Here is a 26,389-nt window from a genome sequence, read left to right on the forward strand (position 1 = left end):
TGAGATCCAAGATAAAGGTGCACCAAGTCCTCAGCAGAGAGTTGCTCTTCGTTGATAATGCCGCACTGACATTCCATACTGCGGAACACCTTCAGTGGCAAATGGGCGTATTCTCTTCCACCTGTATAGAGTTTGGTTTGACTATCAGCATCAGGGAGCTGAATGTCATGGTCCAGGATGTTGCCTCACTGCTTAAATTTAACAAATTTGCAATAATAATAAGAACCATTTTTTTAAAAAAAGAACAGTATCGATATCCCCACACTGCTTAAATTTAACAAATTTTCAATAATAAGAACCATTTTTTAAAAAAAAAGTATCGAAATCCCATGTCCAAATTAAATCACAATCAATTACATATTGCATCCTGGTAATTGCCTAAAATCAAGTTTTTGGGACAGCGATTACATTACAGCTGGTCATAGTAGAAGTGTTGTACACAGACACTATATAGAATGTTTAAGACTTTCTAGGCAAATGCATATGTCATGGATGTGACAATTTTACTACTAATACCATTGTTTTTGTCCACTGACTGTTGTAATCTGTTCACAATCAGGAGTATAAATGGACTGCTGTCATCTGGCTCACTGTAGTACAAGACATTTCAACAGTTTTAAAAGCAGGGAAGTGACCAACATGATTGAATGCTTTCATAACATCATTGCTTGCAGGTGCTGCTACATATTTTGAAGTTTAAAAGGTGAAGGACAGTGTAGAGTATTCTTTCCACCAATATAAATCATTCCAATGAAAAGTGAAAGATATTAATCTTCGTCCTGGAGAGATTTCATTTCATACCAGATACTGAGCTGCTCTGATGAAGAGAAATTACCCAGTATTGTTTTTTTCCTGAATTGACTTAGGTTATTTTCGCAATTTTTTTTGTTTTTCCCGGGGATTGCATGATTTGTCTTAGGTGTGGAGCACTGAGTGTTGTATTGCCTAGCTGCAGTAGGACTGAATGGGAGAGAAGTGATGGATCAGCTGATATTTGTCCATTGTTTTTGTCTGTTCATGAGGAGGTGCTCATTCAAGAGAATGGTGCAAGATCAATGGGATTCAATGTCTGCCAATCTGGAAGCCAAAGGTATTAAAAATTACTGCTGGATGAATGTACAGTAGTATCCAACCAACATTAATTCTTCTTGCCTTGACCACAGCATTGAGATTGGTTTTACTTATGAAATTCTGGGTTATCCAGTGATGTTTTCACTACTATTATCACAGTACATGGGAATAGTGAAAAATTAGATTTCAGTATCTGAATGGAAGAAAAGTCCATGATGATAATTATATATTGCAAGAGGTACAACACCTTCTATTCATTTTTTTTAAGATATAGAAAATGATGGGCAAGGGGAGGGTGGTGCTTTAAAGTGACAAACTACTTTCCCACACTATTCTTGTATATGGCTGAATGACTAATTTATCTATATTTGTTATTGATCATCATACATCAGGCTATACATTCACAAAATAATGATTTATTGGCTGTCAACCCACTTCCCAACCTCTCGCTATTTAAGAAATATTCTGCTTTTCTCCCAAAGTGAATAACTTCACACTTATTCACGCTATATTTCACTTGCCATGTTTTAACCCGTTCACTTAGCCTGTCCAAGTCCTCTTGAAGCATCCTGGTATCCTCCTCACAAACCACCCTGCTTGGTGTCATCAGCAAATTTGGAAATATTACAATTGGTCCCATGCAAATTATGTATCTAGACTGTGAACAGCTTTTGGCCTAGCACTGATCCTCGCAGTACCTCACTAGTAACAGCCTTCCATCCTGAGAACAATCTGTTTATTCCTACTCCCTATCTCTTAATCATTTTTTGATCCATATCAGTATATTTCCCCCAATCCTGTACACTCTAATTTTATTTACTAACCTTCTGTGTGGGACCTTATCAAATGTCTTCTAAAAATCCAAATGCACTGGTTCTCCTTTATCTATGCTACAAGTAACATCCTCAAAAAAAACTCCAAAAGGTTTGTCAAACATGATTTTCCTTTCATAAATCCATGTTGCCTCTGCCCAATTTTACCATTCTTTTCTAAATGCCCAGTTAATACATCCTTTATAACAGATTCCAACATTTTCCCTACTACTGACATCAAACTAACAGGTCTGTAGTTCTCCATTATCCCTCTTCCTCCTTTCTTAAATACTGGGGTTACATTTCCAGTCTGCAGGAACCTTTCCAAAATCTATAGAATTTTGAAAGATAACTAATAATGCATCCACTATCTCTCCCTTCTACAGTCAGGGATGAAGCTCATCTGGTCCAGGGGATTTATCAAACTTCAATCCAGTTAACTTTTCAAGTACTACCTCTTTACTAATACTAATTTATTCTAGTTCCTTAGTTTCACAAGTCCCTTGGTCGCCTGGTATTTTTGGGAGATTTTCTGTATCTTCTTCTGTGAAGACAGATGCAAAGTAACTGTTTAGTTTCTTTGCCATTTCCCTGTTCTCCATTATCAATTATCCTGTCCCCACCTGTAATTGGCCCACTTTTGTCCGAGCTAATCTTTTCCTTTTCACGTACCTAAAGAAGCTTTTATAGACTGCCTTCTTGTTCCTCGCTAGTTTTTGTTGCCGCTATGATATTTTTCTTGGGTTCCTTGTAGCGTTGTCCTGGAGATTAGTTTTTAATTCCTGGAGATATCAAGGCAATCCTGGAGGTTTGGCAATAAGGATTCTACTTCACTCTCCTGCAGGTACGTTCTGCAAAAAATTCTCAGCCCCCAAAGACACTTCCACTTATTTCAACTCTTTCTTGGACTCGAACGCAAGTTCTGTCGAAGGGTCATGAGGACTCGAAACGTCAACTCTTTTCTTCTCCGCCGATGCCGCCAGACCTGCTGAGTTTTTCCAGGTAATTCTGTTTTTGTTTTGGATTTCCAGCATCCGCAGTTTTTTTGTTCTTATCCACTTATTTAAGCTTGTCCAGTTGCTTTCTATTGATGGCACAGTTCCATGACCCCGAGAGCACAGAAGTCACCTGCATGTTGATTGTTTCTGGTTATAGTTATCATTCACTATCCCTTCCAATCCCTTGCCTGCACGTTTCAATGGATAGATCGAACACTCCAATGGCAGAGAAATGTATACATTTAATTTCTCATGGAGGCTTACGTTATAAAAGACTCAATGAAATTTACCTCAGTTTTGTGCAGATTTTAGATCAAAATTTCTTCTGAAATACAATTTGTTTTTAAAATGTCTTCATCATGGTTCCCATTGAACACTATTAATAATGATCAATGTCTCTTTTTTTTACCAACGAGGTATTGTTGCAGAGGTGCCGTATCAGCAGGTGGCGACGTCCTCCTTTTTAGAAAGGCCCCTGCGAGTGACTATACTGATTTGCAACTGCCTCTGCTCCCGCTGAGGAGACGCCTTGTTTTGTGTGTGAGGGTTTGAGGGATTCGGGGATTTCCGGCCATGACCAGATCTCGCGAGCTGAGGGGGTGGAGTGTTGCGGTTTTGTCCTTCCGCTTAGACCTGTCTGCGATCAATGTGAACGGCTGGAGGTGGAAAATGTTGCTGGAGGGCTGAGGGTTTGGACAGCAGGAAAGCCGGTCGCTGAGGCATAGGTACGCAAAGACGGCAAACGAAAAAGCAAAGGGGAGCGTTTATCAGGAAGGATAATCCAGGGACACGCACAGAGAGAAGGTTACATTGTGGAACACTGGGACATGGCAACATTATAACTGGGCGATAATGTAACCGCTGAGTGCCCCTCACAACGCCAGCAAGCAGCCAGTACAAGCCAACTTTCACACAGAAGCACCGCCTCCTTTACTGGAAAACATGACCGAAGACGCTTCCGAGGTTCCCAAGGAGCTGCTAGGTAAGGAACGAGTTCAGGCTTCGTGAAGATAAACAGGCGATATTTTATCTCGATGGGAAAGCAAACAAGTTGACTGGAATTGTACGGATTTTTATTTTTAGTGGGGTTTTAATAATATATTTACATGGGTTATTTTCTGTCGTAGTATCCAGGCGATAGATCGCGTTTGTTTATCTACTTTCAAATGCGTGTCGTATTAACCTAGCCATGGTTCTCTTTCTGAATGCACTAATATTTCATGTGTTTAATCGGGGTTTATCATGTTTTTGGCCATTTGAGAATTCGACCTTGCTTTTGTATTGAATCAAGCAAGCGCGAGTAAGTGAGGTTACTTAAAAAAGACAAATGAAAGACCAGATCGTATTTGATTTCTAAGATTACGACATGGAAATGAGCGACTTTTCATTCAGCGATCACCTTCTGTTTCACAGAAAGCGTCAGGGATGTTATTGGGAGGAAGATTAAAATCATTTTGAAGAAGAAGGTAAAACTCGAAGTCAAAGGCGACAAGGTGGAAAATAAAGTTTTGGTAAGTGATCAAGGACAATAAAATCATAAAATGCACTAAACACTTCCGTTCTCCTGGTCGATACTATGTTCAGTATTGCAATACTGTATAAACTGAAGTACGATCAGATGCCCCGCTTTCACCCTCTGCTAACGCGCGCTTCTTCCAAATCTGTAGCGTCAAAATTACAATAAATATTACTGCATCGTTAAAGTGAGCTATCAATCCGAAACGGTGAGTGCTTAGAAGAAACTTTTTTTTAAGTTTGCCAGTCAGGTGGTTGTACATCTGTGTGATAACTGATGCTTTGTGTTGTGGTTAAATTGGGGCAGAGTTGGGCAGAGGGATGTTTTGATAAAATAGGCGGTGGGTTAGGCCATTTGGCCCTTCAAGCCTGCTCTACCTTTCAGCAAGATCATGGCTAATCTGTTTCAACACCGCCTTCCCGCACTACCCCCATCTCCCTTAATTTCCTTGGTACTTAAAAATCTATTAACCTCTGTCTTGAACATATTCAATGACTGCACATCCACACCTCTCTGGAGTACAGAATTCCAAAGATTCGCAACCCTTTGGATGAAGAAATCGCTCTTCATCTCAACAACAGCAACTTCTGTTTATATGGCCTTTACAATATTAAAAGGTCCCAAAGTCTTGACAGGAACATTATAAACTGAAGTATGACACTAAGACACATTAGGAGTTATTAGATCAGATAACCAAATGCTTGGTTAAAGAGAGGTAGGTATTAAGGAGTGTCTTAAAGGAGGAAAGCAAAGCAGAGAGGTATAGAGAGAGAGTAGTTCAGCACTTGGAGTGTAGGCAACTGGAAGCGTGGCCACCAATAGTGGAGCAATTAAAATCGGGGATGATGAGTCCAGAATTAGAGGAGTGCAGATATCTCAGAGGGTTGTGGGGCTGGAGGAGATTATGGGGATAGAGAGGGGCAAAGACATGGAGGGATTTGAAAACAAGGATGTGAATTTTAAAATCAAAATGTTGCTTAAATGGGAGCCAATATAGGTCAGTGAACATAGGGATGATAGGTGAAAGGGGCTTGCTTTGAGTTAAGACAGTGTCAGCAGAGTTTTGGATGGTCTCATGATAATAGAGGGTAGAATGTGGGTGACCTGCCAGGAGTGTGTTGGAATAGTCAAGTGTAGTAATAAAGGCATGAATTAGGGCTTTGGAAGACAAAGGCGAGACGGGTGAAGTCAGGCAGTGTTACAAGGTGGAAATAGGCAGTTTTAGTGATGTCAGTCCTAAATGGCCGGTCCTTTATTCTGAGACTGTGACCCTGTGTTCTCCAGCCAGAGGAAACATTTCTCAGCATCTACTGTGTCAAACTAGAATTTTATGCTTCAATTAGACCACCGCTCATTCTTCTGAACTCCAAGGAATGTAGGCCTAGTCAACTCAATCTCTTCTCATTGGACGATCTGCTCATCTCAGGAATCAGTCTAGTGAACCTTCATTGTACTCCCTCCAGCCCAAGTATCTCCTTCCTTGGGTAAGGAGACCATAACTGCACACAGTATTCCTGTCATGGCCTCACCAATGCTCTGTATATTTGCAGCAAATTATTTACTGTTATACTCTAATTCCTTTGTAACAAAAACTAGCATAGCATTTGCAGTCTTGTTGTACTTAGATGTAACTTTCTATGATTCATGCACAAGGATGTCCAGGTCCCTCTGATTGGAAACGTTTCCAAGTCTCTCATCATTCAAAAATATTCTACCAAAGTGGATAACTTCCCACTTTGCTACCTTGCATTTCACTTGCCATGCCCTTGGGCACTTACCCAACCTTTCTGTACCTATTTGCAGGCTCTTTGCATCCTCCTCACTACTCACTTTTCCACCTAACATTATATCATCAGCAAATTGAGGCTCAAGCATTGATCCTTTTCATATCCCACTAGGTACAGCCTGTCAATCTGAAAATGCCCCATTCATTACTATTGTTTCTTTTTGACCAACCCTTAGTCCATGCTAATATATTGCCCCAATCCCAAGATTCCAAATTTTGTGACATAGCCTCTTCTTGTGGTACCTGATTGAATTTTTTAAAGAAAAAGCCTAATTACAATATGTCCACTCATTACCCCTTAAAAATCTTAAGAGCTAAATCCTCATAAAATAGATTTGTAAAACATTATTTTTTTATAAATCCGTGTTGACTCAGAAAATCATAACATGATTAAGCTAAGTGTCCTGTTGTAACGTCCCTCATAATAGATGCTAGCATTTTGCCTCCTGATAGGCTAACTTGCTTCCAGTTCCATGTTTCCCTCTTACTCCTTTTTTTAAATAGCCGGATACGTTTACTGCCTTCTAATCCTTGGGAACTATTGTAGACTCTAAGGAATTCTGGAAGATCAAAACCAAAGATCAAAAATCAAATCTTCTATCTCTGCAGCTATCTCTTTTAAACCCCTAGGATGCAGATTGCTGGGAATTCACCAGCACTTAGTCTCATTAATTTCTCCAGTGCAGTTTGTTTACACTCATTTAACTTCCCTGATTCCCCATTATTTCTATTCCTAAAGCTTTTGGAATTGGGAGCAGAAGTAAGTCATTCATTTCCTTTAGCCTGCCCACCATCAATTAAGTTCATGGCTGATGTGCCTTAACTCCATTTACCCATCCTGGTTCCATATCCATTAATACCCATCTCAACTAAAATCTATTGGGGGATTATACATCCTCAGTGCTGATTGTTCAGTAGCAAAATACTAGTGATCTTTATTGTCATAGTATTGATATATGTTTGAGTTCAGATTTACTGTAAGCAATATATGCATTCTTTTTGACATTGTTTTGACTTTTGGCATTTTTTGCAATTGCACCATATTGAATAAGTAGGTAAAAATAATAAAAAGGTAAATGCTGAAATATGGAATAAAAAACAGAATGCTGGAAGTACACAATGGATTTGTCAGCATCTGTCAAGAGAAAAGACAGGTTAATTTGTTAGGGGTAAACTGTACATTGAGAAATTATAATTAATGGCAAAATGCAGAGGGTGAGCGAATAGGGAGAGCAAGTAATAAATGCACTGACTCCAATTGAGTGAGGCAGTTAATGGACTTAATAACTTACGTGCATGTTATTTATAAAACAGAAAAGAGTTGAAAGCCCATGGAATGAAATATGTGAAAAATTTTTGTCTATGACATCTTTTGGCTATCTCCGCCTATCACTGGCCCTGTATCCAGCTCTACCCCCCCCCCACCCCAACCTTAAACCAGCTTATATTTCACCTCTTTTCTATTTTTACTTAGTTCTGTTGAAGAGTCATATGGAATCGAAATGTTAACTGTGTGGTCCTGATTGGTAGTTTTCAGATGAGTTTGCATCTTATGCAGATCAAGTGTTTAAATTGTAGTTGTGATATTAGATTCCCTGAAGGATTACTCAGTTTATATTAGATTCCAGTTTCATCAAATGTTTTTGTGCCTTGTTGCTTACCATTGGCACATGGACTTCACAACCATTTTGCAATCCATAAGTTGAACTTATAACTTGAAGCTTGCAAGAGTGAACAGACAAAGATAAACAAAGAGATCTGTGAAGAAAAGAATATTCCTGGAGGCTATTTTCCAGGATGGTAGGTTTAATGAATAACATTGTTGCATAATGTTTAACCACAAAATGACTTCACCGCGATTTATGCTGTGACTTTTGCATTTGATGTAAACTGTTCATGTGGGCATTGCTGTGAAAAGTGGCAGTATAACATTTGAGTTAGATCTGGACCTGGGACAAAACGAACAGTACATGGAAGTAAAGAACTCATGCAGGAGGCTGCTTCACATAGGTATGAGTTTGCATTAGCTGTACCATTACTCCAATCCAATGTCAGATTGAGTTTTAGTACTTTGGAATTTTTAGAATATCACAAGAGAAGTGATGCTCCTAGCATTAAGAATTAATTGTGCAAAGAACATAACTTTTTGCATACATGCTTCTTTGCACATGTGCAGAGGGTTTTTTTTCTGACCTTACTGTGACCTGGATGGGTGCACCACTAGTAGTATTTTTGCATTCTTTGCCGTACTTCACAAGTAACTGGTCTGCCTTTCAGGATCGCAGGCCGTCCAAAGTGGTTTCCAGTTTTGAAATGTTGCTACTGTTGCAATGTAGGAAAAGCAGCAGCCAATTGTGAACAACAAGCTCCAACAGCAATGAAGCGAGGACCAGATAATCTTTTGCAGTGATATTGGTTGCAGTACTATAACTGTGGAACAATTTGAGCTTAAATAGCTGAAGATAGATACAACCAGTTGATATGATGGCATAAAATATATTTTGGAATTTAGCTTTTGGATAACTTAGTTCAAATAAAGCGTTTTGTATACCTTTTCACTAGAATATTCTTGCAGTGCTGGTGCATATTTAGAAAACACTTGGACTATGCTTGTGTGTTTCATACACTAGTCAGAGATTTATATTTATAATTTAGTGTATATATATTTTATCTTAGTCTTTTTCATTGCAGTATTATCGATATGCTTAATCCAAAAAAAAGTGCTCCAAAAAAACCCCCAATAATGGAATAGAGGTGGGGCAGATAGGCTTGACTAATGCACTGGGGATGTTAGTAGATGGATTATTACTTTTTCGCATTTCCTACATAACTGTGACCAAACTTCAGTAACACTGTTGATTATCTGATGCTTGAAGTACTTTTGAAACGCTATTGGGTGTTGCTTTAGCATTTAAAGTTATGTTGCTGCTCAGGTTCTACAAAAGCTCCAGTTTTATATTTTAACTTAATCTGAATTAACTAGTAAACATGCGCTGGTCATTAATGCTCCTTGCAATAACAGCACTAGAAAAATCATTAATTTTATTAACTATTTTGGGAGACCTTGCTGTGCACAATTTGCTGTCACATTTGGTTATGCAACAACATTCATTAGCCTTCAAAACTAATTCATTGGTTGTGAAATGCTTTGTGATGTCCTGAAAATGTGATAATTTGTTCATATATAACAACCTCAGTTTTTTTTTCTCAAATGTAATTGAATAAATGTCGAATGTAAAACGACAAACCTATTGAGGCTACTCTATCAAAATCATAATGAATATGCTTTGTGATAAATGACTCCATTATACTTTATTCATAATCTGTATATAGTTTCTAAGCATTTCATAACTAAAGCACTGCCTACTGCTGTCTTGTCACCAGCTTTATTTGAGTATTGGGAAATTACACTTAGGTAGTATTAAAACTAACTGGTTCATTTATGCTTTTTGTCTAATAACCTAATCTCTTTTTAAATTCCTCCCACCACCATACTGCTTTTGGTGGACCTGAAAATGCCCATGTTTTCTGATGCAGTCTCCAAATATGCTTTTTTTAAGGATAGTATATATGATGTTGGGAATTTGACATGGGGGAAAAAAGACATAATTAACTCTTGCAATTTACTGAAGTTCTAATGATTACAAGGCTTATGATTATTGGACTGTCAAACCATTTTAGAGCAGAATTGACAAACTATAGTATGGGTACTTGAACTGATCACAGGCCTGTAAAACTCCCACTATCGATGTATTTTCACCTCTTATTATAGCAGCTCTTTTCATTCAGATCTCCCCCACACCCCCCCCCAAAATTTGTAACTTTTGGATCATGATTTTCTATGATTATAGCGAGTGCTAGTAGTCTGTACTGTAGCAAACCTTTAACTTGTAATGACAGCTGGCTTCATTACTTTTGTGCAGAATGTAATTGCCTTGTCTCTATATAGATGATCTTATTGGAATATTCCCTGTCAGCATATCAGATGTTTACAATGCTGTGATGAGCATTTGGTATTAATCTTGGCGTTTTGATGCTTGCATTTTGTTTGCTTACAATTTTGTTGAAATAGTAATGTATTATGTCAGAGGAATCCTCAGCTTTTAACATTTTAAAACACTGAAAGACTTCCAGCTTTCCATGTCTTATGCTGACCATCTCCAAAAATGGATTTGGTTGCTTTTTGTAATTTGTTAATGTTCTGTTCAGAGATTTACAAAATATAAAACAATTTACCAATTTATATTTTTTCATTGACGACAACACTGAAATTCACCTACCATGCACAGAAGGCTACAGATAAGAATCTGGTTGGCAAAATATGAAGCTTAACTTCCTTGCAAAAATAGCAAGCTAGTATAATAGAGAGCTCTTCCTATTGTGCTTAACGTTGACATAAGGATTTTAATAAAACTTTCATGGCTGTTTGCATACCCAACAAACTTTAATTTGGATGTTGAATTAGGTTTTGTATGGGTTGCTTTTGTGTTCTTTTTCAGAAGCTATTACATTACTTATTTTTATTTATTTAAGGTGAAATGCAAGCTGCTTGCTTAAAAAGTGCTGTTGTCAAAGGATAATTTGCTTCATGCTCCGAATCCATCTGAGTATTGTCAATGAGATTATGATAGATCTGCCAATTTCAATCAATTTTTTCGTCGCAACTTCAGGTCAAAGCATCCTAGATGAATGGAATTCTGGCTGGAATTTTATTTCTTTTAAAATATTACTGAGTGAACTTCCTAAGTAATGGAGAAATAAGGAGCATGGCTTATTGTAAGACTGTAACACAGGCTTGATTGTGATTGGCAGTAAATATGCCGAGTACATTCTCACCAGTGCTATACAATTAAAGATAAATTTTCTATTGGAATGAAATATACTTGGTGTTATGAGCGCAGGACGGGCTTCTTAACTTTTAAGTGCCATAAAAAGTCTTGTTTAGGAGCTTTTTGTGATAAGAGGTTAATACAACTTGCGCTTTATATAGTACCACGCTAAGAAGCAGCTTTGAAGAAAAATTGGATAGGCTAGGGTTGTTTTCCTTAGGGTTGAGGGTGGCCTAATTGTGGTGTACAAAATTATGAGGGGCCTAGATATGGGAGACAGGAAGAACTGTTTCCCCTAGCTGAGGGGTCAATTAATAGGGGGCATAGATTTAGAACCATAGAAAAGTTATGACACTAAGAGGCCATTTCACCCATTGTGTCTGTGTTGGCCAAAAAAGAGGAAGAAGTAAAGAAACTAGCTGCTCAGCTTAATCCCACTTTCCAGCACCTGGTCCGTAGCCTAGCAGGTTACAGCACTGGTCCGTAGCCTAGCAGGTTACAGCACTTCAGGTGCAGATCCTGGTACCTCTTTAAATAAGTTGAATGTTTCAGCCTCAACCACCAATTTAGGCAGAGACACCCACCATTCTTTGGGTGAAGAAGTTTTTCCTCATGTACCCTCTAATCCTTCTACCAATCACTTTAAATCTATGCCCCTTGGTAATTGGCCCCTCAGTTAGGGGAAACAGGTCTTTCCTATCTGCCTTATCTAGGCCCCTCATAATTTTGTACACCTCAATAAGGTCACCCCTCAGCCTCCTCTGTTCTAAGGAAAAAACCTTAGCCTATCCAATCTTTCCTCATAGTTGCAGTTTTCAAGCCCTGGCAGCATTCTTATAAATCTCCTCTGTACCCTCTCCAGATCAATTATGCCCTTCCTGTAATGTGACCAGAACTGTCTACACAGTACACAGCTGTGGCCTAACCAGTGTTTTATACAGTTCCATCATTACATCCGTGCTTTTGTATTCAATACTTCGGCCAATAAAGAAAACGTTCCATATGCTTTCTTTATCAGCTTATTCAGCTGTTCTGCCGCCATCACGGACCTGTGGACATGCACTCCAAGGTGTCTCACTTCCTCAATCCCTCTCAATATTCTCCAGTTTATTGAGTGTTCCCTTGCTTTGTTTGCTCTCCCCAAATGCATTACCTTGCACTTTTCCAGATTGAATTCCATTTGCCACTTTTCAGCCCACAACCAAACCATTGATATCATTCTGGAGACAACAGCTATCCTCTTCACTATCAACTACACAGCCAATTTTTGTATCATCTGCAAATTTCTCAATCATACCTCCTACATTTATGTCCAAATCATTAATATATACAACAAACAGCAAGGGCCCTAACACTGAGCCCTGTGGAACACAACTGCTTTCCATTCACAAAAGCATCCATCAGCCATTACCCTTTTGTTTTGAGACAGCCTTTCGGTAAAGCTGAGTTATTTTAAAAATCCCAGCGGGAAACATTAAACAACTATCATAGCCTATATTTTTAAGTGGTATGTTTGAGATGCAGCTCTAAATTCAGGAATCAGACCATCAGTTCTCGAGAGGTCTCTATATTAAACAAAATGAAACATTTTATTAAGTTACAACACAAATACATACACAGGGCTACAAATTACTACTATCGTAATTTTTAACAAACTCCCAAACTAATTTCCATTAAGGCAACAGCAACCCATAGACTTAACCAAACACCAGGCAAAACATTTTCACCTTACAAATTCAAAATGAGGTTCTTTTCACTTTGGTTCCTGTGGAGACGATTGTATGCTTACAGCTACTTTGATCTTACTTTGTTTCTGCCCCACATACACAAAACTGCTGAAGTTGAACCTAGCACAGCTCATAGAATGAAAATTTACATTCAGTCATCAACCCCTTTCATAGTACCAATTTTATTAGTACTATAAACATATTGCTTGATCTCTGCTTGCTAGTTGTCAGATCTCACTCCACTTCTTGAATGCTGTATTCAAAAAATGCAAATACACTCTACCTCTCTTAAATATCAACCAGTACACATCAAAGCACTCAGACTAGCTGGCTTTGATCCAATTAAGACACCCCCAAAGATTAAACCTCTATTTTAAAAGAAAAATATTTTCCAATAATATATACATTAATAGCTTCATGACATTTGTTTCCTGTTGCTGAGCCAATTTTGGATCCAACTCATCACATTCCCCTGTATCCCATGAAATCTCACTTTTCTGACCAACCTTCCATGTGGGACCTTGTCAAATGCCTTACTAGAATCCATGTGGACAACATCCACTGCATTGCCCTCATAAATCCTCCTTGTTGCTTCTTCAAAAAATTCTATTAAGTTAGTAAGACACAATTATCCCTTAACAAAACCATGCTGACCATCTTCTGATCAATTTGTGCCTTTCTAAATGACAGTTTATCCTTTCGCTCAGATTTGATTCCAATAATTTGCCCACCACTGAAGTCAGACTGATGGGTGTTTAATTTTCTGGCCCACCACTTGTGTCTTTTTAAAGTAGTGGTACAACACTTGCAGACCTCCAATCCTCTGGGACCTTACCTGTGTCTAGTGGGGATTGGAAAATGATCATAGCAGTCTACTATTTCCTCTCTGGCATCTTTTAACAACCTGGGATACAATTCATTCTGTGCTGGTGATTTATACACTTCAAGGATGTCAGTCTCTCCAGTACTTTATCTCTTATTATGCCTATTGTATCTAATATTTCACTCTTTAAGAGAATGCCTGCATCATTCCTCTCCTTGGTGAAGATGGAGACAAAGTACTCATTGAGAACCCTGTCCACATCTTCAACATCAGAGCACAAGTTACCATGTAAATCCTTGATAGGCCCTATCTTTTCTTTAGTTATTCTCGTACCCTTAACGTACTTGTAAAACGTTTTTGGGTTTTCTTTGATTTTGCTTGCCTATATTTTTTTCATCTCCTCACTTTGCTTTGCTAATTTCCTTTTTTACTTCACCTCTGTACTTTTGTATTCCTCTAGGCTTTCTACAGTATTAGGCCTCTTGTGACTACAATAAGCTTTCTTTTTCTGCTTTATCTTACCTTATATGCTTCTGGATAACCAGGGGGCTCGAGATGCGGCAACACCATCCCTTTTCTTTGTTGGGACATGTCTACACTATGCCTGTAGAATCTTGCTTTTGAGTGCCTCCCACTGATTTGGCATTGTTTTCCCTTGCAGTAGCTGTACCCAGTCCACTCTTGCCAGCTTACATCTTAGTTTTGTAAAATTTGTCTTCTCCCAAGTTAGAACTTTTACTCCTGTTCTTTCTTTAACCTTTTCCATAATGATGCCAAATCTAACTGTATTATGGTCACTATCTCCAAAATGAGTTCCCCACTGCTACTTCACCCACTCAGCCAGCTTCATTTCCTAAGACTGAACCTAGAATTGCCCTCCTCATTGGGCTTGTTACGTGCTGGCTGAAAAAGTTCTCTTGAATGCAGCTCAAGAATTTTGTGCCCTTCACACTGTTTGCATCCCAGTTGAGATTAAAGTAGTTGAAGTCCCCAATTATTACTGCCCTGTTGTTTTTGCACTCAGAAATCTGTCTGTCTGTTTATTCTTCTAACTCCCTTCCACTACTTGGGGGTCTATAGTACACTCTTAGCAGTGTGGCTGCCCCTTTTTTATTTCTGAGCTCAACACCTATCACAATCACTGAATTTTAATGGCACGGAAGTAGGCCATTCGGCTCCTCATGTCTGCATCAGCTCTCCAAATGAGTATTATGACCAAGTGCCATTGCCCTACCTTTCCCCCGTACCCCTGCACATTGTTTCTATTCAAATAAGCATCTAATGCCCTCTTAAATGCCTCGTTTGAGCCGGCCTCCTCTACACTTCCAGGCAGTGCATTCTAGACCCGAACCACTCGTTGTGTGAAAAAGGTTTTTCTCACGTCACATTTGCTTCTTTTGCAAATCACTTAAAATCTGTGCCCTCTCATTCTTGATTCTTTTATGAGCGGGGACAGCTTCTCCTTATGTACTGTGTCCAGCCCCCTCATGATTTTGAACATCTCTATTAAATCTCCTCTTAGCTGCCGTTTCTCGAAGGAGAACAGTCCCAACCTCTCCAATCTATCCTCAAAGCTGAAGTTTCTTATCCCTGGAACCATTCTTGTAAACCTCCTCTGCATTCTCTCCAATGTGTTCACATCCTTCCTATAATGTGGCACCCAGAACTGTACACAATACTCCAGCTGAGGTCTAACAAGTGTCTTATTTAAATTCAGCATAACCTCCTTGCTCTTGTACTTTATGCCCCTATTAATAAAGCCCAGGATACTATATCCTTTATTAACTGCTCCTGCCACCTTCAGTGATCTGTGCACAAGTATACTCAGGTCTTTTTGCTCCTGCACTCCCTTCGATATTTCACACCTTATTTTACATTGTCTGTCCATGTTCTTCCTACCAAAATGCACACTTCTCCATGCTGAACTTCATCTGCCACCTACCTGCCCACTCCACCAACATATGTCCTTTTGAAGTTCCACACCATCCTCCTCGCAGTTTACAACACTCCCAAGCTTCGTATCATCTGCAAACTTTGAAACTCTTCCCTGCACACCAAGATCTAGATCATTAATATATGTCAGGAAAAGTAAGGGTCCCAAAATCAACCCCTAGGGAACTCCACTACAAACCTTCCTCCATCTTGAAAAAATATCCATTGACTCTCTGCTTCCTATTTTTCAGCCAATTTTGTATCCATGTTGCTACTGTCCCTTTTATTCCATGAGCAATAATTATTTTCACAAGTCTGTTGTGTGGCACTGTATCAAATGCCCTTTGGAAGTCCATGTACACCGCATCAACAGCATTACCCTCATCAACCCTCTGTGTTACCTCTTCAAAAAACTCCAAGTTAGTTGAATACAATTTCCCCTTTAGAAATCTATGCTGGGTCTTCCTTATCAACCCATATTTTTCCATGTGATTACTAATTCTATCCTGAATAATTGTTTCTAGAATCTTGCCCACCACTGAAGTTAAACTGATTGGTGTGTAATTTCTGGGTTTATCCTTACAACCTTTTTTGAACAAGGGCGTAATGTTTGCAAATCTCCAGTCCTCTGGCACCTCCCCTGAGCCTAGGAAAGACTGAAAAATCGTGGCCAGTGCCCCTGCAATTTCTACCCTCACTTCCTTCAATATCCTTGGATGCATCTCACCTGGTGCCGATGCCTTGTCAACTTTAAGTACCAACAGCCTATTCAGCACTTCCTCCTTATCAATTTTGAACCCTTCCAGTGACAGAGTTGCCTCGTCTGTCACCATGGGCTGGGTAGCATCTGCCTCCTTGATAAAGACGGATGCAGATATTCATTTAACACCTCAGCTACAGCCCCATCGTCTATGTATAAATTCCCTTTTAGGTCCCTAATTGGCCCTACTCCTCCTTTTACCACCCTTTTACTATTTATATGCCTGTAGAAGACTTCGGGATTCCTTTTATGTTGGCTGCTAGTCTTTCCTCATAATCCCTCTTTGCTTCTCTGATTTGATTTTTCATCTCTCCCCGAACCATCTGTATTTTGCTTGGTTCTCAATTGTATTTTCTATCTGACACCTGTCATAAACACACTTTTTCTTCTTTGTCTTAATTTCTATCCCCCTTTTCATCCAGGGAGCTCAGTATTTGTTTGCCCTACCTTTCCCATTTGAGGGAATATATCTTGATTGTGCCTGAACCAGTTCATTTTTGAAGGTAGCCCATTGTTCAGTTACAGTTTTTCCCTCCAGTCTTTCATCCCAGTCTATCTGGCACAGCTCCATTCTTTCCCCGTCGAAGTCGGCTCTCATCCAGCTAATTATTCATACTCTGGATTTCCAGTTGTCCTTTTTCTACCATCACCCTAAACCTTACGCTACACCGATCACTGTCTCCTAATTATTCCCCCATTGACACTTGATCTACTTGGTCCATCTGATTTCTGAGCATTAGGTCCAACAGTGCATCCTTTCTTGTTGGACTGGTCACCGACTGCTGTAGAAAATTTTCCAGAACACAAGTAGGAATTCTTGCCCCTCTCCACCATTACACTACCACTGTCCCAGTCTACTGATAACTAAAGTCCCCCATTATAACTACTCTATAATGCTTGCATTTCTCTAATTTCCCTGCAGATTTATTCTTCTACGTCCTTCTCACCAGTTGATGGTCTGTAGACTATATCGAGCAATGTAATTGCACCTTTGTTGTTCCTTAGTTGTAGCCAAGTTGATTCTGTCCTTAAACCCTCTGGGACATCCTCGTCCTCCAGCACTGCAATGCCCTCCTTCACCAATACCGCCACCCCTTCTCCTTTCCTTCCTTTCCTATTTTTTTCTGAGCACCTTGTACCCAGGAGTTTTTAACACCCAGTCCTGCCCTTCCTTGAGCCAAGTCTCTGTTATTGCCACAACATCAAATTTCCACATGGCAATCTGCACCTCTAACTCCCCAATCTTATTTACTATACTCAGCTCATTCACATACCTGCAAAGTAACCCTGATTTCAACTTCATTACTTTCCCCCTTACTCTGACTCCACATATTAACTTACAATTCTCTATACTAGTGCTGTCTGATCCCAGTATCTTGTGTACCCTCTCTGGTGATATTCGTCTCTATTATTCTCTCCTTCCTACACTCCTACTGAATTAGTTTAAAGCCCTCCCGACAGCACTAGGAAAAAGCCCCGCATTTTCAGTCCCGGCTCTGTTCAGGTGTCATTTTTCCCAGAGCCAACCCCAATGTCCCAGGAATCCAAAGCCCTCCCTCCTGCACCATCCTTTGAGCCATGTATTCATCTGCCCTAGCCTTATTTGATGCTTTATTTAGTATATCACCCCTTCTCACAGCTGTAATTGATTCTTTAACTAGTAATGTTACACTGCCACCTTTTATATCACCGTCTCTTCTCTGCCTGAAAACTCTATATTCAGAGATATTAAACTGCCATTTTTGTTCCTTTTAAGCCAAATTTCCATTATAGCAATGATGCCATGTGCTCTGTGCCCTGAGCTCATTGGTCTTTTTGCTATACTCTTTGCATTTACACTGTTCCTGCCTAGTTCTGTGCTGTATACTTTTTAACTTGTGCTTCTTCTGAATTTCAGCTTCACCCACTAATTCTCCATCTCCCATTCCTTGCTCCGAATTTGCCTTATCCCCCTGCCAATCACCCCCACTAAGAGCACTAGCAAATCTCCCTGCAAATACATTCGTCTCATTCCTGTCCAGGTGTAGACCATCCAGCTTGTACCGATTGCACCTTCCCCAGACTGGTCCCAGTGCCAAAGACATTTGATGCCCTCCCTCCTACACCAGCTTTTCAGCCATGTGTTTAATCGCTCAATTCTTCTATTTGTATACTCACTAGCATGTGGGGCTGGGAGTAATCCTGAGATTACTGCTTTAGAGGCCCTGCTTTTCAATCTCATTCTTAGCTCCCGAAAGTCTTTCAAGCCCTCGTCCCCTTTCCTATCTAAGTTACTGGTACCAACATGGACCACGACCTCTGCTGTTCACCCTCCCCCAGAAGAAAGTTCTACAGCTGCTCCATGACACAAGGGAGGTAACATGCCACCCTTGAGTCACATCTGCAGCCACAGAAACGCCTGCCTGTTCCTCTAACTAATGAAATCCATGTCACTACTGCTCTTCCTTTCTCCTTCCTCCTCTCCTATGGTGCCACAAACTTGGCTCTGACTACATTCCTCCAAGGAACCAAAACCTCACTGGAATCCAAAATGGGAAACTGATTAGCGAGCAGGACCCAGGGGGGCTCCTTCACGACCTGCCTAGTTCTGTTGGACTGCCTGGTGGGCACCCATTCCCTTTCTGCCTCCAGACTCCTAAGCTACAGTGTGACTTCCTCTCTGAATGTGCTATTCACGTGGCTCTCAGCCTCGTGGATGTGGCATAGTGACTCCAACTGCTGCACAAGCTCAAACCCAGAGCTCAAATTTCTGCAGCTGGTAATAACTCCTGCACATGTGATCATCCAGGACACCGGTAGAGTCCATGAGTTCACACATATTACAGGACACGTATTCCACATGACCAAGCTGTCCTGCCATGGCATCTGTTCACTTTACTTCATTTTTACAAAGTTATTTTACCTGGTCTTGGCTTAACTTTACTTCCCTATTGCTTGTGTTTCTTACCTAAATCTAAGTAGCTCTTTCTTTTAAAAAAGGATACATATTTCTAATTTTCAGTTACTTGAAGACTCTCCCTAACTGCACTTTCTCACCAACCAATTAACTTATATTTCTTCTGTGATGTCACTGGATGGCTTCAAACTTGGCTCTCTTGTGCAGTTTTTCAACTCCTGGTCTCCTGGAGGCTGAGAAAGATGGAAAAGGAAAAGAACAAGAAAAACACCCTCCCACCCCTCCTCACTGAACTCCTTTACTCACGAAACTTGCAGTAATTCAACTCTGTACCATTTGCATTTAAGGTAATTGATAGAAGGATTAGAGGGGACGTAATGAAAAACATTTTCACTCAGAGGGTGGTGGGTGTCTGGAATTCACTGCCTAAGTTGATGGTTGAGGCTGAAATGTTCAAACCATTTAAAAGGTACCTGGATCTGCACCTGAAGTGCTGTAACCTGCAAGGCTATGGCCCAGGTGCTGGAAAGTGGGATTCAAATAAGCAGCTGTTTTTTTTTATTTTCTCTTCTTTTTTGGCCGGTGCAGACATGATGGTCTGAATGGCCTCCTTCTGTGCCATAACATTTCTATGGTTCTATGCTTTATAACAGCATAAGCCAACTGTTTAATGAGCGTGCAAAGTTGAGGGAGGATGCATAGAAGCTAGAATCAGAAAGACTGAGAGTTGAGCAGGGTTATAGGCATGGAGGAGGTTACAGAGATAGAGAGGGGTGAGGCTGAAACAATTTGAACATTAGGATGAGAATTTTAAATTTTGAACTGGGGGGAATGAATACATGGGTGATAGGTGAGTGGGCCATGGTGCGGATTCAGCTACATACAGAATATTGGATGAGATTTAGTTTGCAGAGAGGAAATGGTGGGAGTCTTGGTAGCAAAGCACTAGTATAATTATGGCATGGGTAAGTGTTTCAGTGACATATAGGTAGTGGTGCAGGCAGGCAGGCAAGGTTGTGGTGGAGAAAGTAAGCAAGCATTTCTGCTGCTGGTACTGTTTCCTAAACACAATTAAACCATTTGAATCCTGCTGCAACTTGCTGGTCCATAGACCATGGAAGACTTGTTTAGCCTGCATGAAAAATTGCATTTGTACTGCCAACTGTTATCCTTCATTGGCCATGATAATATTGTGTTCAAGAGAATGGTGTTCAGGAAAATTTACAAATGTTTGTTTAACTCCCTAGTCAATTTTGACGTTTGGTTCACTTGAACAACCTTCCTTCCAAATTGGAGATTTGGCTCATATGAAGTTTAGAGGATCACAGAAACAAAATGAGGAAGCCAAAAATATAAAACTCTGCATTTGGGGCATCATTGCATTTTGATATTTTAGGATTAATTTTCCATCTGATGCCAAGTGGATCATTCTATTGAGGATGAACTTTATCCCTTTAAGTCTACAAAATCTAATTATTAAACACTAACAGGCTTGAGTCATTCAATGATCAGCAGTTTGGGTAGGAATTGAAATATAATTACCAGTTTTAGGCTCCAGCTCAGAAGTGTATAGTTTTGTATCTGTCATATCTGGACATGCTATATATTTTGTATATATATGATTTTAAATAGAACAATAGCTGTGTTTGTACTTGAGAACAGTATTATTGCCAAATTAAATATTACACAATTTCCAAAGACTGTAAAAGGAAATGTGTTGTCATCCATAGCCAGGATAGCTTGCTTACACCTGAGCATTAGTCACTTGGTGCTTGGTGTGTGCCTGGCACTGCAGAGAAACAATATCCTACTGAAACTCCAAAGGCATCAGCCAGCAGATCTCAATACTGCTGTAATGGTTCACTTCTATATTTCCTTAAGCCATGAAAAGAGATAGGGCCATAATTTCCAAACTCTAGGTCATCGAATGGGTAGCATATTAGCATGGATATAAGATTGGCTGGCTGGCAGAAAACAGAGAGCATGCATAAATGGGTCTTTCTCTGAGTGGCAGGGTGTGATGAGTGGAGTCCCGCAGGGTCTGTGCTGGGGCATCAATTTTTTACAATTTATAGCAATGACTTAGGTGAGGGGAGTGAGGGCATGGTAGCTAATTTACAGATAGGTAGGAAAGTATGTTGTGAAGAGGACCTAAGGAGATTGCAGATGGATATAGATAGTTTGAATGAGTGGGCAAAAATCTAGCAGATGGAGTATAATGTTGGAAAATGTAAATTTGTTCACTTTGGCAGGAAGAATATAAAGGCAGAGTATTACTTAAACAGAGAACGACTACAGAATTCCGAGCTACAGAAGGATCTAGTGCATGAGTCGCAGTATGCAGGTACAAAATAATGAAGAAGGCTAATAGAGTGCTAACATTTATTATGAAAGGAATTGAACATAAAAGTAATGCTGTTATGCTTCAGCTATAAAGGGTATTGGTGAGACCACTTCTTGAATATTGTGTGCCGTTTTGGTCTCCTTATTTAAGGAAGGATGTAAATGCATTGGAGGCAGTGTAGAGGAGGTTTACTAGATTGATACCTAGAATGAGTAGGTTGTCTTATGAGGAAAGGTTAGATAGACTGGGCTTGTTTCCACTGCACTTTAGAAGAGTGAGGGGTGACTTGATTGAAGTTTATAAGATCCTGAATGGTCTTGACAAAGTGGACGCGGAAAGGATGTTTCCTCTGGTGGTGAGTCCAGAACTAGGGGGCACTGTTTTAAAATTAGGGGTTGCCCTTTTCGGACAGACATGAGAAATTATTTTCTTCCAGAGGGTTGTGTGACTTTGGAACACTCTGCATCTGAAGGTGGTGGAAGTGAGGTCATTGAATATCTTTAAGGCAGAGGTAGATAGATCTTTGTTAGGCAATGGAATCAAAGAACATCGGAGGGAGAAAAGAATGTGGAATTCGAAATACAAGCAGATCAGCCATCATCGTATTGAATGGCAGAGCAGGCTCAAGGGGCCGAATGGCCTACTGCTGCTCCTATGTGATATGTTTGTATCTGGAGGGGTAACCCAAAGATGCGCTGGGATGCCCCCTCCCCACCCAGAAGATCCCAGTTGAAGTTTGTGCAGCAGTTGCCTGGGAAGTTCAAACTTCTCATGGGCAATCGCCTTGCACTGGGAACCATCCAAAAATTGCGATTTAAATTGCAAACTTCGGACGGTTCCAATTGTGTTTCATCAATAGTTACTCAGAAAAAGTTAGAATTAAAACCACTTGTAGCTTCTGGATAACTATTGTACAGACCCATGATGAATCCCGATTCCCCTCACGCCCTTGAACCCCCTGGGGACTCCGTCCACCCCTTGACTACTTACTGCTCCCACATGGAGGCCCCCCACAAGATACCTCCATCCCACAATAGGATTTCCTCCAACCCCTGGCTACCCACCCCTGACCTGAACCCACCTCCCCCACCAAGACCTATCCTGACCACACCTGACACCACCCCCTCCTCCCCCCACCCAAAAGTCAGATTGGCTGGATTTTCAGCTAATTTTCAATTGCCACTCCATCGGAAGCTATGGCCTAATATGCCCAGGACTAATGCTCTTGAGAGCTATTGTAGTTGCTGCTGGTAAGTAGGCAAATGTATCTGTGTGCCTGGATATCAGGTGAGGACAGAACTGAAAGCAAAAAACTGCAGATACTGGAAATCTGAAATAAAAACAGAAAATGCTGGAAAAGGTCAGCAGTTCTGGCAGCATCTGGGGAGAGAAACAGTTAATGTTTCGAGTCCATATGGCTCCTCTTCAGACAGAATTGAGTTTAATCATCATTGTTAAATAGCTTATGAACAATAAAGATTTAGAAAAAAGCAAGTGCTAAATCTCTGAAATAAAAACATCATTCTAGAAATGCACAGCACATCTGTCAGCATCTAAAAAGATTTGACAGGTTATTTTGGTGCAAGGGTGAAACCGATGCTGTTTATTAATAAGATGCACCTGTTTGACAGTCTGTTTTTAGCCTGCGATTTTATAGTTAATTAATGATTACCATGATTTTATAATGCCATAATGCCTGGAGGCACTGAAACAGACACCTGCAGGTTAGTACTCGGGCATTGTTTAGAAGCATTTTTGTTGATTGCAGCCTCCATGAGCCCACTTCCACTGAATTGTGGAGTATGCTGGCTGGGACAATGGAACATTTCAGGATGGTTCCGAGACCAAGGGAGAGGATGCATAGGTTCTCTGACTTGACCTTAGATGTCCTCTGGAGGAGGTCTAGAGGTGGAAGAATTTTCACTACCTGCAGCAGGAGAAGGAAGCTACTTTGTCCTCCTCTCTCCCTCTCTCTCTTCACTTTCCTGCAACAGCTGGTGTTGCTCTATCTGGCCTCATCTCCTCCTCCTTCAGGAAAAGGGCCTCTAGCATGATGCCCATGTGTTGTGCAATCCCTTTTTCCTGGGAACTCCTATGAGGTTTATTAAGTAACACAATACATACCCTCTTTAGGTGAAGTCATCACATTTTTGGGAGAAATGCGGATTAGTGTTGAGGCCTTGATAAAATGCCTCAAGAGGCTTATTCAAATACAGTCAATCTCCAGCATCAGGTGAACAGTGAAAGCTGAGCATAGCTTTGAGCAGTACTAGAAATCCTCAGCAATGACTTCTTTACTCCTGTTCAGTTGGTGCTGTTAGGATTGGTCATTAATTGAAGCATTAGCCATCAACATTACATGTTTAATAAGTGTTAGCAGGCAATTGTCAATCAAAGCCTCAATGATTCTCAGGATGGTCATTCCTAGTGTGCACTTCAATTCCCTTACCAATATAGCATCTTGTGCTTAAAGCAGGCTAAGCTGGCATTGCAACACAAGAACCTATCTTGGACACCTTGGAAGCTCTTTAGTGTCTAAAGTATACAGGGAAAATCACCCCCTTAATGTTTAAATTGCAGATAAAGAATGGGTATTTTAGTCACCTACCAGAGATGGCTGGTGCTTATAAACCTCTATGCCAGAGTCGGTCAGTTGCAGGAAGGCAACTATCCACTTATGGGTAGATCATTCAGTATAGATCAGGGATTAAATCTGGAATTCTCCTAGTATATGTCAGCTCTTTTATTTGGTATGCCATTGCCCCTTTTATCAAAGATTCCTCAAACCTCATGAGGAATTGGAACCTGTAACTTAAGTTAAGGCTCCAGTGTGAGTACTGAGAGTATGCTGCGTTGGTTGGAATACTGTCCTTTAGATAAAGTGTTAAAACACTGTCCTGTCTATGTTTCCACTAGTTCAGAGGTGCATTAAAATTCCTGTGCTATTTGAAGAATAGCAGAGTGTTCTATGATCATAAACTTTTAGTAAACTGCATTGATTACTGGATAAAATTAGTTTTCTTTGCTCCACCCCTCCTTTTCCATTAAAGGCAGTGATTTGTTTTAAGGTAAAGTTATGTTGATGATGGCAATCCTTTGGTATTTCCCAGAATAGTCATTCTTTGTGTGTGCCTTGACAGTGGGGTCATTGCAACTGAGCCTACATGTGTCCACTTTCCACCAGGGCTTCATGCATTTCATTCCTAGCTCAAGGGACAAAGAACTGAATTGGAATTCCCAAGGGTAGTGTCAGTTTTGTCATCAAAATTCTTCACAATCCTCCTCGGGTTCCTTGCAGATTTCCTGCAGTTGTTTGTATGTGGCAGGTGTGGAGAGGGTACATGCACGTGTTTAAAAAAAGTATATATAATTCCACAGTTCTTGGGTCAGTGCTTGCATAAATCGGCAGGTCTCTTCATTTTATCCAATGTTGTATGGAAGTGAAGTTGGCCCTTTGCTGCTTTGAAACAGGTGTGTGTTCATGGGAAATGGGGGGTAGATTATGCTAGAAAAATTGAATTAATTTTGATGCAGTGTTCCCCGCGGATTGAATACTGACACTTGTTATTTACTTGACTAACATGTGAAGTAATGTATTAAATGAAATGTAAACGAATGTTAATAAAATAATGGCAGTGACCTTTATGACTAGCTATTCTCTCACATTGTCATTAAAATGGAGAATGACTCATCATTTTCTTGTACTGTACCAACATGGATATAAGCTGTACTTTTGTTTTAAAGAATGATTTTAAGACGTAACCAGCATTCAAAAATTTAATAGAACTTTAATTTTGGCCTTTTTGATTTATCAAATTTGAACACCTAACCATGGCAACCAAAGTGATTGGTTTTGGGCAATGAAGCATTTATATGGGTCTGAGGAACGCTGAGAGCAAGTATGGCATGAAAAAGCAAAGTCAACAATACATCATAAGTTGTTTCTGCAGAACAGAAATACAATTGTGCTGTGATTTGTGACGAGAAGGTGAGCTGATTGATAATTCCTATGGTGAAATATCTAAAGTGCCCCAACGTGGGATCTACCCAGAAATTTGAGTGTAATGTGAAGCAATGCACAAGAAACATGAATGAAATTGCAGTGCAATGAAAATTGGGTCTATTCCAGCAAAAGCATAGCAGACTGTTGGACAAAAATATTTCTGCTCCGATTACAAGGTGAGTCAAGGGTTGGTACTCTTTGCCTTCCAATGTGCTATAACCATCAGCCAAAAATTGCTTTGATGACTGAAAGGAAATTGGGAACATACCATTATGAGCAGTATGATTGTAACAGATCAAATAGGCGAAGAATAAAAAACTAGCAACAAAATGGGTGGAAACAGGGAGTTTGTCTCCCTTTAGTTGAATATAGACTGTGAAAAGCAGATTTCCACAATAATGTTGGAAATCAGGCAGATGATGCGAAGTGATCGTCATTTGTGATGCTGAAATGAAAGCACTATCATGACTTAAAATTCCCAACTGGCATACACTTCCTGGAAAAAGGACTGTGGTATTGAATGGTTGGTGCCGTGTCATGTAAAAATAATTTATTTACATTGGTTACTTTCCTGTGATCATTTAAGGCTGGCTGTTAAAAGGCAGTTGTTGCAAAATTAGTTTGACCATAATAACAGGAGGGATGGCTAGCTCAGTGTATTCATCAAAGTGGTTGTGTGTAAACCATTCAAAGATACTTTGCAAAGTGAGTACTGTTTTTATTTCTTTTACACAGGCAATTGTGAAGTGACGTAAATGTTGATCATTTTGTGAACAAGCCTTCCCTTAGAAACTGGACTGACACAGTGGATAATGGGAGCGCAGCAGCAGGACAAAGCTCACTTCATTGTACAGGAATTTAAAAGTGCTGTGTCTTCAAAATCTTGAGCGGA

At 40.1% G+C, this 26,389-nt stretch overlaps 1 protein-coding gene across 4 annotated transcripts in view; it reads left to right on the forward strand.

Moving 5' to 3' along the window:
* Nucleotides 1-3,472: 3,472 nt before the first annotated feature.
* LOC121276286 (F-actin-uncapping protein LRRC16A-like) overlaps nt 3,473-26,389 on the forward strand; it is a 417,343-nt gene continuing 394,426 nt past the window's right edge. For all 4 annotated transcript variants that reach the window (XM_041184533.1, XM_041184534.1, XM_041184536.1 and 1 more), the window contains exons 1-2: nt 3,473-3,863; nt 4,295-4,392. In XM_041184533.1, the coding sequence (XP_041040467.1) occupies nt 3,824-3,863; nt 4,295-4,392 (138 nt within the window). In that variant the 5' untranslated portion in view covers nt 3,473-3,823. The remainder of the gene's footprint in view (nt 3,864-4,294; nt 4,393-26,389) is intronic.

Source organism: Carcharodon carcharias, chromosome 3 (assembly GCF_017639515.1).
Source record: "Carcharodon carcharias isolate sCarCar2 chromosome 3, sCarCar2.pri, whole genome shotgun sequence".
Classification (NCBI taxonomy): Eukaryota; Metazoa; Chordata; class Chondrichthyes; order Lamniformes; family Lamnidae; genus Carcharodon; species Carcharodon carcharias.